Source organism: Copidosoma floridanum, unplaced genomic scaffold, assembly GCF_036245765.1.
Source record: "Copidosoma floridanum isolate Cflo_tuat_1 unplaced genomic scaffold, Cflo_Japanese_pri ptg000004l, whole genome shotgun sequence".
In the NCBI taxonomy this organism is placed as follows: Eukaryota; Metazoa; Arthropoda; class Insecta; order Hymenoptera; family Encyrtidae; genus Copidosoma; species Copidosoma floridanum.
In genome coordinates, this window is record NW_028321881.1 from 36,206,506 (window position 1) to 36,221,628 (window position 15,123).

The window sequence follows — 15,123 nt, forward strand, 5'->3', positions numbered from 1 at the left end:
TTCAGTCTTTTTCTCCCTCGTTTTGGCTTAGATTCCCACAACTCTGCAGTGGCCCTTACACATAGCCCACAGTATCCCACCGCAGAATGTTTATTAACACTCACCACACACACACACGCTCGTACTTGCATACGTGCGTGTGTGTGTTGGTGTTACTACGGGTTAAATTATGTGGACAACTATATGCGTAAGGGAGCTGTTACAATATATCAGTTGAATCATACAATTATGATTTTTAACAAGAAATAACAAAACAAACTTAACTTTGACAGTAAGAAATAAGCAAATTATTTTAATTTTAGAAAAAAAAATTGCTAAATAATATAAAAATTACAATTTCTACTAAAAAAAAAAATTCTGTAGTGTCACAAATAGAAAAATAATATCAAAATAGTAGTTCCAAAAAAAAAATAAGTCAAGAAATGGAAAAGATAAAAATAAAAATATAATTCGCAATAAACAGAAATTCATAAAAACAATTTATTGTGAAGAAAGTTTGTTTTCTTAAGTAAAGTCATCATATCTATATAATAAACTATAAAAGGATTATCAGAACTGTTATTCAGAGATGTAGATGTAATTTGACAAACTTGACCTTGAATTTTAAATTTTAGATAGCTGTTTCTTTTTACTTACAACATTGGCAATGAATAATAAGATTATTCCAATATCAATCAAAACATCTAAGATCATTGTTTCAATAGTTGCTTTAATCTATTATCATACAGACTTTAAGCAGATAAAAGTGATCTGTTACATTTACAAAATGGAACATTTGTCTTTCAGAAATCTTGCCAAAACTTTGCACAACAAAAGTTGCCATGACAACAATCTGGAATACTACTGTCTTATTTCAGTAACAAAAACTTGAGTAAATCAGGAAAGGGTTCAAAATAATTTAACAATAGGTCAATTTAATATAGTGTTTCCTAAGGGCTAGGGGCATTTTTAAAGTGAAACTTTTTTAGGCCCACCTTATATGGGGAGTTAACCCGTGAAATGGGCGAGCGAACGCTGCCATGCACATATGTATCAATGTATATATATATATGTGTACGTATACCAGCTGCTCCAAAGGCAGGGGTCTGTTTTGTCTGTCTCCCTTCCTCTGTCTCCCTCTCTCTCACATGCGCACAATAGTGCACCGCAATTACTCTATCTACATAAATGATATAGCTTCTCTCTATCTCTATATATAAAGTAGACAGTCGATCCGAATAATTACCAGCGCAAGCGAACGGAATAGTTGAGTGGTCACCCATCCAACTACCAATCGCAGCCAACTTTGCTTATCTTTTCAGATCGACGAGACTGCAACTCTACCACTGCACTACCATAACGGTAGTAGGTATACCTATTGCTGCATGGTGGAAATAATAACCTTGCTGTAATAGGGGCTAAACTGGGCCTCTGTTACAGCTAAAGTACTATCAGGTAATAATGCCTGACACAAAACATCGCTTGATCTCTTTAAAGTCTTAAAAAAATCATAGTAAAAATCATTTTTGTTTCCTGTTTATCTTTTCGTATGCATACATGTAGGTAAAAAACGTACGTAGGAAATGAAATATGTATAATATGACAACTTCACATTTGAAAAAAAGAAAAAACGCTGTAACTCGAAAGGGAAGCGAAATTGGCTAAATACTACTATTTCTATAGATTTCCTAATAGGGATCTACATGACTGAGGTGCACAAATAAAAAGGAGTTAGACTATGAACAAACATAACCTCAATTTTTTAATTTTTTGACTTTATCTTGAAAAGAACGAGTAAAAAAAAAACTTTATTTAGTAAGGCATGTATGGAATATTAATACGGACGTTGACAAAATCTTCGAAAAATTTTTGTTACAACATAACCTCCCAAAATTAGAAAAACACCCGTATCTCTAAAAAGAAGCCAGACAGGCCAAAAATAATTTCACGTTTAAAATGTAACTATTGAGGTACAAAAATATGTTACACAGATTCATAAAAATAATCGTTTTAATCCTGCAAATAATAAGTCATATCTCAAAGGCAAAGCTACAACCTTTATATTCTAACGATAAATTGATTTTTTTTATGCTTTAAATAGTGTATTATAAAAAGAATGGTCACGTGACAAAAATCTATGTTCTTTTGATCAACTTTGAGATTAGTAGAAATTAGTTAAGCATGGATGAATTTGAATATTTAATTATAAGTTATTATATAAAATAAGTAAATGAAAAATTACAATTTTACAATAGAACATAGCTTGAGGAGGGGAGGGCTCGTTGAGCAGGGCTGCAAAGCGTTGCACCTTGATAATATTAACATTCATGCATTTTAAGAATAAGACTTCTATAGAAATTTAATAAAAAAGACTCTTACTATAATCCTCTGAGTTTTTAATGTCATATAATGAAATTTTCTAATTATTTGATGATTTTTGAGTGTAGTGTACTGAATAAAAGTTTCATATATTTCTCAATAGCTTGAAGCAGGTCGAAAGTGTTGTATTTTGTCAAACAAAGTAGGCCAATTTGATAGCTCAGGTCCTTAACTTTCGCGTTCAACAATTTCTTTCATTCTAAAGTTTATATAAGTGCCGTAATAAACAATATAAAATTGTATTAGAATGGGGTAGGCGTGGCACCTCAGGTAAGGCAGGTGTAGTCCGGTGAACAGCCATAAGACTCTTAAGTCGGTGGAGTGAATCGTCTGCTGATTTCCTACCTAACCTTATTCGTATGTAAGCAATACAATTCGTATGTTTTGAGTGCCGACTTTGCAATGTTTAGTGATTAACACAGTTGATTACACTTGGTAAGTTGTATCAAGTGTGTGTCTATAAAAATTATAATATGTTGATACATGAAAATTTTATGATATATATACTTTTTTCATATTATAGTGTCCCGCCCCCATCTGAAGTATGTATATATATATATATATATATATATATATATATATATATATATTTAACTATTTAATAGCATTTAATATGTAAATATATACATACATTAGAGCGTGTAGTGGCTTAGTTAACTAGGTCGTGGATTGATACGCGGAAGACCGTGGTTCGATTGCCCGCCAGTGCGACTTTTTCGGGCAAGTACCTCTATGACTTTGCTTATGACATGTGCTTTTTCACTACGCAATGCTCCTCGAGGAGGGCTTAGGCGACCTTCTCGCAGCAAAAATTGCCTAATTTCTCCCTACCCGCCTCCCAGTAATGGCAAGCCTCCCATCCCTCTTTCTTTCTTTCTCCCAAGTGCTAAGTGCTCATAGTAGTGCCCTTATTAAAGGAGCCAGACGTAGAGTACTCTAATATATATATGCACACATTTAATACATGACGTCATTATACTTAGTTATTCGTAAAAATTAAGAAAAAAGTATGTGAACTTAATTCTGTGTAGTTATTCACTAACAGAAGAATGTTATGTTGCCTAATCAGAAAGTTTTCAATTATTTTACTTTGTTAAAAATAACGTTTGTTTCGTTATGAAAATACTTACAACTAAACTATACACTTAGCACTTCATAGCCCCCATGTTACACATGCCCTTTCTGAAGCCACCTTATGCCCTCTGATGGGGTAAGTGGAGCAGTTTTTAAACTCATTTTAAGAAATTTTTTGCCCCTGCAATAATGAATAAAAAAAAAATTTTTTTTTTACGTCTCCTAATTTTAAACAGTTGCTTTTACTCATTTCTATTTTTTAATAGTTGCATATTTACAGTCTCTTAATGCAATGTGCAACTAATGTTGTTGTGCCATATCTGCCCTTCCCTTCCCTATATGTTTATTGTTCTCCTTAATCTGAATAGGATATGGTGGATTATTTTACTTTTATGGTAGCCAAAATTTCGAAAAATTTTTATTTGCTGGATACAAAGATTCAAACAAAAATTTATTGTACACATATAATGTCATATCAAATGCACAAATATTAATTTTAAATAAAAGGAGTTTTTGTCCTGCGTAATGGGACAAAAGTGCCTCCTTCTGGCGCAGTATAGTCAAAATTTTTTTTATTCTGCATTACATGACTAACAATTTATGCATGTATCACATATACTATAGGAAACATAGAGGTACTTAGAATAGGCGAATCATAACATAAGTAATACGTTAAGGTATATAGTATAAGGTATACATGTATTCTATGCACACATGAGCTCGAGTACGTAATAATATTAAAATTTTTACTATTTTAACATGGGATTCTTAGAGGTCTATAAAAATTAGGTGTGCTCTAATTTTCTTAGTTTTTATGATACCAAGTTTAATATCATTTAAGATTGTAGTTTCACTTCTGCTAGGGATCCTGAGATCCACATCTGATTTTTTAAAACTCATTTAAAGTCGCATCAATGCAGCAAAATCTTTTCGATTGCTAAGAATAGTTGACAGAATGTTTTATAGTACATTTAAATATGTTGCTATTGCTTAAGGTTGAGTGGATCATGATTTCCAAATTTATAATATTTCTAAGATTACTCCAAATAACAAAATCTTATAAAGTAAAATATTAAACATCTGCTACATGCTTAACACATTTAAAAAAATGCAATTAATTAACTTTAGCACTGCCTTAAAAGTAGTATAAAAATGTAATAACAAATACATATGGATAAAAATTAATGAGATAATTGTGAATAATGGCTGAAGAGGGTTAAAACAAATACTAAAGCGTCCCTAAGACAATGTGCTTAGAAATTGTGAGAGAACTTTCTTAAAACTGTAAGGAGTGCATGAAAGGGAAGTTGAAAGAGTAGTAAAACTACGTAGATAGAGAAAGAACTACAGAAATAAACAACACTGTTTCGAAAAAAAAATTTTTATGATTAATTGGGTTTGCTTGATGATTCTTATAAACAAATTGGCAAAATTTATGGCACTCAATTAAAAAATAGTATATTTAGGAACATTTCATCAATTAACAATAATACATGACATTATGTATTATTTTTTATGATAATACTTTTTTGTTAAGAAAATTTGATCTTAAATTTTTTAGCATAAGAAATCTCTTATTTTCTTAACAAAATTTATTTTAATATGATATAATATTACAATATAATATGAATTATTATGATAGCTCAGTTGACATAATATAGGAAATTATTAATGCTGTTTTTACAATCTTTAGTTAATTTTATTATTATAAATAGTTTTAATTGCAGTTGTGATATTGAATTTTAATTTATTGGTGCACAAAATTAAGATACAACAATTATTATCTTATAACACGTATACATCGAAGAAAAAAGTAAGAGACAGAAAGGGTTCTTTGAATTGGAACAATAAATTATACATATAAACAACTTATAAATTATTAATTTATTTAAAAAATGTATAAATTATTAATATACATAAAATAAATGTGTGTACTTTAAAAAATTTTTCTAATCAAAAATTGGGTACGGGTAGTTCTGTCTCTTCGTGGTTATAATACGGCTGAAATTAGTAGGTTGTTCACTTAACCTTTTCAATTAAGCCGATACTCGCACGGTTTTATTATTATTTTATAATCATGTTTCATTTTAGTTTGTATGCATAGTTGTATTATGTTATATGTACATATACATAAAATAAATTATAAATGTTATATTACTTTAAAATAATAGTAACACAAAATAAAGTTGAATGCACCGAGAACTTTACACTTATTAGTAAATTGAAACAATTTGATGATAAATATATTACGATTTTTAATATGATTTGTTAATATTATTGCACAATTAAACGTAAATTCCATATTTCATTATTACGTACAAGGTCTATCTATTTGCCTCCTTAGTGGTGTGGAAAAATGAATGAAAATAATTATTTTGGAAACTAAGTATTATTTAGTATCTTAAAAATAGGGATGTATATATATTTATGTATATGTATTAGCAATATACATACATATTTATTGTTGGGTACACGGTTAAACAGTAGTGAAACGTATGAGTTGCTGCACGATCAAAAATATTGCTATGGGTTGCTAGGTGTTGTTGTTAATAAAATAATAGTAGTCGAGATTGAAATCTTTAGCTGATTACTTCTATTTATCTCTGCTAATGAAGTTTAATTTCGCTTTGTTAAGTAATGTGCTTTTATCATTACTTGTAAGGGTGACAATTTTGGGGCTCATCTGGGATCTGAATGTCATGTTTTGCCATAACTACTACAATCGTCAAAACCACCATAGTTGTCATAAGCACCACAGACGTCACAGTTAACACAAACTTTACCGACTCAACATGCATCTTTTGGGCAATCTCCAAAAATTAAAATTAAAAATTATGATGGTAGTTATTCGTTTAGAGATTTCTCTAATCAGATTAGCCTGATCACCAAGTTAAATGGTTGGGATGGTAACAGGAAAATAATTGCTCCAATTTCTTGTTGATGTGAAAAGGTGAGATTGGTGCAAGATAATTTTTCAGAGTTAGAGGGACTATTGGGTTTGACTTCAAAACTTGAGGTTAGTTTTGGGGAAAAACATTTGGCAATGACGTGTTATTCTCAACTTCAGAATTGGAAACAGAGGCTCTCTGAAAATTTTTCAAGTTCAGCTGCTGATTTACAAGAGCTAGTTTCAGTAGTTTAACCTAAGTGTTCGTTTACTTCTCAAGATTAAATTGCTTCTTTACAGTTCGTTTTTGGGATTACTGATAATTCCTTCAGAGAAGTGCTTTAGTTAGAAGGAATTGAATTTTCGACAGTTTCTGTTTAACGGGAAATTGAGGTTAAGGCAATTTTCAAGGGAACCTTGAAGGGACTAATGTTGTTGCAGGAATATATAGAACAGTGCAATCAAGTTTTAATCCGGGAATGAGTCAGAAACAGAAGCCCCTGAATAACACCAATGTAAAGTGCTGGATTTACGGAGAGAAGGCTCATGTAAAGAACAATTGTCTTTAACTACATGCGTTCAATTGGCAGGAAAACTAAATTTTTTTAATTTCCAGGAGTATGTTCAACAGTAAGAAAGCCAGCTCCTTGACATTCAGTCTTGAATATCAGAAAGATGAAAGCGTGTATTTACCTCTCACATTACCCTAAAAAATAAGGCGTAGCAGAATAAAACAAATACAATACGTTTGAAGATACTCGGTAACTTGGCAGTGGAATCGAAGTAGAGATTTGAAGTCCTGCAGCTATAAAAAGAAGATATGGATGTAGTTGGATTCACAGTTGCAAGCAATGTACTTGGTAAGTTGAAAAAAGGGTTAAGTAGAGTCATTAGATATTCTGAAGCTGTATTGATATCCTCTAGCTATAACAGAAGAAGATATAGGTGATCTTTTGGTGTGCTATGTGATGTTTAGTTTTGTAATTATCAGGACGACAATCTGAAAGACGAGAGGATAATATTCGTGACACTGTTAAAAAATCGTGGAACGTATGAGTTGCCAATCAAAAATTATGATATGCGTTGCTAGGTGTTGTTGATAAAAAAATAAAGTATTTGAGTGATTGTAACCTTAAAGCTGATTACTTCTGGTCATGTCTGCTAATAAGATTTGGTTTTATTTTGTAAAGAAATGTGCTTTAATTATTACTGGTAATCGAAAAAATATGTATAAGCTCAAACAACACTTAGCTTTGTTTTTATATGAACCGTGGAAGTATCGCCCTTATGGCAGTTTTTTATAATGAGTCAACTTACAGAGCCAGTCAAGTTATTTAATAAGTATTCATTATTCTATCAGATGTACACATCTTTATAAGAAAGTTTTGTGACCATTTAAATGTTAAATAAAGTATTATCAAGTTAAAAAATTCTTTTCTTTTGTAGGTTATAAAATTTAGAAAATACACATGAAACTGGAAGAAGTAAGTTTATTTGATGACGGTCTTCTAATTTCCATCGAGTAGTAAATTTGTTGAAAGGGAGAGAGTTCTCCAAACGAAGCATACCACTATTGGAAGTATGAAAGAATGTCAAATGGTCATGCATTTTTGAACATTACATAATGACATTTACAAACGAGTGGGACTGAAGTGTGCTCCTCAAACTATTATAAGAGAAATATCAGGATCTTAAAAAGTTATAAAAATGAAATACATATGCAAACAGTTGCTTTTTATTGTATATTTTACGTCAGTACTTTCTGATATTTCACATACATATTTTCTATTTAAATATATTCCTCTAAACCCAAAAACTCATGAAATAACAAATAATTAAGGGGGTTGGCACAAGAAGCGCGCAGAAAATGGAGCCCCACTTGCGTGTATACATATACATAAGTGTATGAGCATATTTGTGCATGTCATCGGTACTTTTAGTGTTAATGGCTGCAGGGATTGACTTATTCGTCATAATGCGAGTAAATGAGCAAAGCTTGTTAGAAAGCCATTGCATACAGCATTGTATTTCATCTGTATGTAAGGACCTGGTATGAAGAAAAACATTATGTCAGCGACGGTTAAAATAGAGAAAATTTTGTTGGAGAAAATTCAAGTGCGCTTCGATCTAATTTTACATCATTTGCGTTATGTAAAATTAAAACATTTTAATCCTAAAGTAGTTTTTTGTCTTCTTAAGAGATTATATTAAAAAATTGTCAACGTAATATTATTTAGAGTAGGCTTTCAAGGAATAATAGCTCATGAGCTTGAGTCTGGTATTAAAAGTGAAAGATGCTTTTGAAAAAAAAGTAAAATGTGTTTTTAATGGAACGTGAGTAGAATAGTGAAGACAGCAGACTGTCTTTTATAAAATATGAAGTAGTAATTTAACATATCGTCTCTCATTATGTGAAAGGCTGCAGGAAATTGGAGCATCTGTTACATGACATCCCAAAATCGATATGTAACAGAGAAAATACATCTTGAGTTAGGCTTTACCCTTCTATTCTTATGACTTGCTAAGCTCTTAATGATAATCTTTTTCACGGAAAATCAACAAATAAAAATTTTTATTTAACAAAATGAATGATTTCGATAAATGTTTATAAGATCTAATGCTATAAGTAGTAGTTCTAGGATCTTAAAATTTCTTTTCCGTTTTAAATAATACTTGGACCAAGTTTTAATTTATAAATAAAGTTCAATATCAAAACTATTCTTTAATTTAAAGAAAATTTAAAACTATTGACTTTCACTTAGGATTGAAACGAGGCTGGCTGAGCCACTTGTTGTTCAAAATCATATTTTATAGTTTTTGACATTTGATAACGAAATTCGCGGGACAGTACCTATAGTCAACAAATTTAAGTAACTTTTTCAAATTTGTGTCGCATATGTTACTCTGGAAAACATTGTAAAACAATACAATAGTTATTACCAATAGTAATAGCTTTTAATAATTTGACATTCTAATCTGCATGTACCTTTTAACTTATATTTTAAAATTATTTTGTTTATTGCATTCGTCAGAAAAATAGAGCCACTAGCTACTGAAACTTTTCACTATTGTTTTCATAATTTATAACAGACTTGCCATTATACTTGAAAAGTCTCCATAAGTCATGAATCATGAATGATAATGGATTATATTTTTAATCAGCGATTTCGTCTTTTTTATTTTCTTATTTTTTTTTTCCTTAGAGGAGTAAATATTACAATATTTTATTCGTGTTTATAGTATTAAATTAATTTTGAGTACATGCTTATTTAAATAAATATAACTTGAACTGGTATATAAATAATCCATTCTATGATATGAAAAGTTTTATTACAGCATAAGTTACTTCTAAGAATTATATGCTTAGTACGTTAATGGATATACTCTAAATATAAGATATACTAAATAATGTCATTTATTTTCTAAGCCTAAAAAATACCATGTTATGAAAATGGTTTTTTTATCTTTTTTTATTGAGAATTACAGACAAATTTTGGGAAATTGTGTTCTTTGGTTTTATGACACCCAAATTAATATGTTTTTAATCTAAAATGTTTATTATTATGCATAAGTGTGCAACAAACTTGTCACTGAAAATAACGTTCACGCAAAATCATATAAATCATTTTTAAAGTAACAGAAATAGAAATTACCCAACAACTTTCAAACTTGATAGTAATCACATAATTCTTTAACACCATCAGCAACAATAATATAGTTTATTCTACTTACTCAACACGTAACATACCGTCATTGTGCACTTTTATGATAATACTTATCTAGGTAAACAAAAACAAAACAAAAAATTAAAGCACTGATAAAAACATAGATTTTAACATATGAAAAAGATAGATATCCAGAGAAAAGGCCACCATGTGTGCGGGTTGGCTGTGTGTTACAGATGCAGATTTCTGCTGCGGGTTGCGCCAGCCCGGAGATGTGCTCGAGCAGCTGGCAGACTCCAACAGTTCTATGCTAATGAGTGAGCTATCGTCTAGTGCCAGCTACCACGATCACCAGAATAAGCATCAGTACACGAGCCCTCAACAGCTACGCTATCACGTTCGTGGTCTGTTTTTCTGTTCTTTCTCAGAGTTATTTTCATTATTAGACTATTTATCTCTCTTTTCTGTTATTTTGAATGACTATGACTGTTGTTAGTGTTGTTATATTATTTATTCTTGTTTTCCTTGCAATTACATTTGTTGTTACTCCTTTCACTTTTTAAAACTGTTTTCTATATTGTTGATAGGCTTATTGTATGTGCAAATCTATGTTTATTGTGTTACTACAGACAAACGGATAATTCTCGTATATTTTATTGAATTTAATCTTCACCTTACAGTTATCAACGTTTTTTGTTTCCTGTTTGAAAATTAATTAAACATTTTATCTATTTAGTCTACTTTTCGTCTAGGATTTTTCCTGATTCTTATACTATGTTTTCTTTCTATTGCCTTATCGTCAAGTTGTGTCAGTAATGTGGGATAACTTTATTTTTTATCTTGAAGAAGCTATGTGGCACTTTTGTTACTGAAGTAAACTGTGTTTAAAAGTATACTTCGAACGAATAGTTGACTTGCCATGGATAATTAGTGATTCTAAATTATTAAATTAAAAAAAGTTATAAGAATTTTTACGAACAAATTTAGCAAGTGTGGGAGGGTCAAAAATTTAATTATTATTTCGTACGTATAAAGAATCTTGAGACGTGATATTTTATACCTATAAAAGATTAGTACGGAGACACCTTTACAAGGATATCTTCCAATCCACCAATTAACTAAGTAGGGTGAGGATTTACTTCGGTTCACAATACCTCAGGGATTGGCTCCTTACCCCAGTACCTCTTGACAAACGCACACGCGTGCACACATCATCATTTATTCAGTATTAATAATGTATTACAGAGATGAGTTCATAAGCAAAGGATCAGACTCACTGTGAAAGGTAAAAGCAAAGTGACCAGTTCGAGTCGCTGCTGGCACTTTTATTCGCTCCGAAAATGAAGTTAGAAGGGATAAAAGAATCTATGCCAGCGCTCATAGTGGCAAATGTGCGTGATCTAAAGGTACTCTAGTGAACCAAAGTCAATATCATGTGCTGTTTTCATTAAATATTTTGAAAAACAGAAAGTATAGAGGAGAACATGTTGTCATTGTTATTATGGGAGTCAAGATTTATCCACAAAAATTGGTCATATCATGAAATTTTGTCAGTAATTATTAATTAATAGTCGTTGGAAGTACCAAAGCAGTGATCTCGTCTGCTCTACGTGCATCGTACCTGTATGGCAGATGAAAGTGTATGGTTATTGGTCAATCAGAGTTCTGAAATACTTGAGTTCAGATCTTTAAATCGGAATCCAAAAGAATGGTTTTATAAGTTATTAAACTCATACTACTTTAAAAAGTGTAATGATATTCAAAATTACTGAACTATTTTGTTATTAGATTATTATTATGAATAGTATGATTCCTTCGTAAACTTTTTTTTTTTCACTAACGTACAAAAGAGTAAGAAGTGAGCGCTGCAGTCATTCTTGCAGTGAATACTCGAATCTGCGGCCGTGGCTCGAGTTAGGTAAGTAGTTTGGCCACTGGAGAAAGTGTTGTTCTGCATTCTTATTTTATTACCTTATAGAAGGCCCTAATACATATTATTTTTCTTTACGACTGGTACGAGTATTCAAATTTTAATCGGCTATACCTTTTATAAAAATAATTTTATATTATTGTACAATATTTGTTCTCTCACAAGCGATGTGGATTAAAGCCTATCGATAAATCTAGCTACAACTCTTATGACATGATAAAGAAATATAATTTCGTACAAATATTGATCGGGTCAATTTTTTCTGCACACTGTTCTTAGATTAATCTAACGAGATTGTATACACTGGATGAGATTTTAAATAATATTGTCTTTAGACTATTTTCTGTTATCCAGTGTATGCAAATCAAAGTAAAAGTAAACATCTTATGTTTTGTAAGGAACAGTTGTCTAGTACTCATCTAAAATTTATTGACGTTCTATTAAACTTGTATTATGAAAATATGATTCAATGACTTAATGAATATTACCATGTATTCATTATTATTTTATTTATATCTGCCCTGTGCTCTTTAAAATAGTACTGCAGGCATTTATTAAACCATGTCGTGATTTATTGAACCATAAAAAAATCAGAGCAATACAGACACTGTAATAATTGTGGCTACAATACATTATATGCTCAGTAACATCAAAGCAGCACAAATAAAAGCTTAAATGTCCGTAAGTGGTACACAAATTGATCTGGTTCTCTAAGACTGAGTCCCACATAGATAAAAAAAAGGGCTTTTCTGTTTTCGAAATTTTTAGAGACCACAAATTTTCACCGGTTAAAATAATTTCTTTAATTTTACTCCTACAAGGGTACTATGAATAAAAGTAAATTACTGGTTCCAAAATTGTCTTTCTTGACAAAATGTAACCGTGAATTTTTACTTTTATTTGTAGTGCCTGGACTGAAAAAAGATTGACATAAGCAAAGAAAATTTTTAATCTTTATTCCTGAATTTGATGAAAAAAAACTTTATTCAATTATTCAAGGTGTGTTTACTGTCAAAGGTAAAACAGAATTTAGATCATTAACAAGCATTCCTTAAGTTTTAGATATAAAAAGGGAACTAAATGAGCGTTACGGACCTGTGTTTTGAAAATTTACAGTTTTTACGACGTCTAAAACCAAAGTATTGGATTTATTTATTTCGACCAAAATTGAAGACTTTAATTACTCTGTGGTATAGAATCTAAGACTCATTAACGTCAACAACATTTTTATGCATTTTAAAGAAGTAACAAGAATTGTATAGACTTGGAATGTGTTTAAGTTACGAGATCGAAATCTTATAAATTTAAAATTTTAACGGAAAATGCTCTCAAAAATTAACGCAATTAGATTTTGGCATTTTAATTAGAAAAATTTGTATTTTACAAAGGTCGAGGATGTTGCAAAAAAATTTTACAATATTTGTATTCCAATGAACCAGTGCTACAGGCTTGTGAATCCGCAGAGAGCTTGTAATGCTAAGAAATGTAATGTAACTTTTCGATGCGTTTTGTTATCGACTTGGAAGGTAGGAGATTGAAATATGACTGTTTGATAAATAAAACGAGTGCAGTGACGAGGTTTAATATTTGTCTGATGCGTCACAATCTTGGTTTTTTAATGCATTTTTAAGAGCCCCTAATGTTCCTTTTTCAAAAATCCGTAACGCCAAAGAATGTCGTGTATCTTTTTAAAACGTTCGATTATCAAGTTGAAAGGTGGAGTACAATAATATTAGTGTCTTTGACGTAATATAAGTGTAAAAGTGAAGCTTAATTTTCATCTGGTGCGTTACAATATCGGTTTTTCAACGCATTATATAAGCCCCTAGCGTTCCATTGTTTGCTAAAAGCCTGTAATGCTACCCCATAACGGTACAAAGCACATTATATCTTCGTTTAAGGACGTTTGGAAGTATCATTCAGAGAAGCAAGGAACGGGGAGTGCCCCTTGCCCGCGCACCTGGGTCCCCTTTACCGCGCTCCTCCTCTTGCACTCTACAAATTTTAAACTGTACGACTGTAACTGCTAGTATTTTTCAAAAATGCCTGGCAAAGCTTGATTTTTTTTTCGTGCAACTTTCTTTTGTACCAAGGTATTTATGAAAACGTATTTTTTTTAGATCTATTTAGAATATACCTTAATTTTAATTAAAAGGCAAACCTAACCTTGCTCCCTTATAAGAGACCATGTTAAACTGTTAATATTTCACAATTTTTTTCTCGAAAATTTTCCCTGGTGAAAGATCTGAAAAATTCATGTGCACTCCTCATATGCTTAAATATAACACACATTTTTTTTGGCGCGTTTCTACATTTTTAGCTTTTTTTCCAAACATCCTTAATGTTAGATTAGTAACTCGGATAGTGACTTGCAGAAATGTGAACAGTAAGCTATTTATTAATTTTTACGCGAGAAGCGTTGTTTAGAGCTTTCACCAATTTTCTTGTTTGTTGCTGTGATTCCGTTGCTGCTGTGATGGTTTTATTGCTACAACGATCAGGTTAATCAAAGTGCCGTGATTGTTGCTGCTGTGAAAGAAGGTGGCCACGACTTTCGTAAGAGGTAGAAGACTTCCTCAGCTAGGAAAAGTCAGGGTCGACGCTGAGGTCGATGACTTATTAGCACTGCCAGTAGGGACGCCTACTGGCCTCAGTGAGTACGCTACAGTTCTCCAAGGATGAAGAGTGTTGCCACTACTTGCAATCGTGAGTACCGGTCCGCAGTTGACCGTACGTTGTAAAGGGCAGTGACCCTTGATTAGCCCGCGTGAGTCTGCCCATGCCGCGATTTTGCGCCGCGAGCATGTCGAGCACTCGCGCTCGACGTGTAATCACACACACTTACACACACCGTCACCTGCGAGTATACTTTTGCATTTTTTATTTATATTGAATATACTCCCTATACTAGAAATTCTTGTGAGTGTTTATTTGTTGTGTGCCTGACTCCCCCCTTGTGTTATGATAGAGTCGTCGCAAGAAGCGACGACGCCTGTAGCCGCGATTCTTGGCCCCAGTGGTGTCTCGACGGACGAGACCCGCGTATACATATTGCAGGGAGCGATGCCACAGGTATCCAGGTAAACACAGGCCCGGTCAAGGTTGATTAATCCGACTCGCAAATCCACATCGTACCACCCCGTAACAGTACATATAGTTTTAATTATATAGCATCTTTTATTTAAAAAAAATATAGAGTCAACACATCA

General features: G+C 31.8%; 1 protein-coding gene across 1 annotated transcript in view; it reads left to right on the forward strand.

The window, feature by feature from the left end:
* Nucleotides 1-15,123, forward strand: part of pHCl-1 (pH-sensitive chloride channel 1) — a 669,372-nt gene that overhangs the window by 114,396 nt on the left and 539,853 nt on the right. The window contains exon 4 of the mRNA XM_089598057.1: nucleotides 10,221-10,388. Coding sequence (XP_089454183.1) covers nucleotides 10,221-10,388 — 168 coding nt within the window. The remainder of the gene's footprint in view (nucleotides 1-10,220; nucleotides 10,389-15,123) is intronic.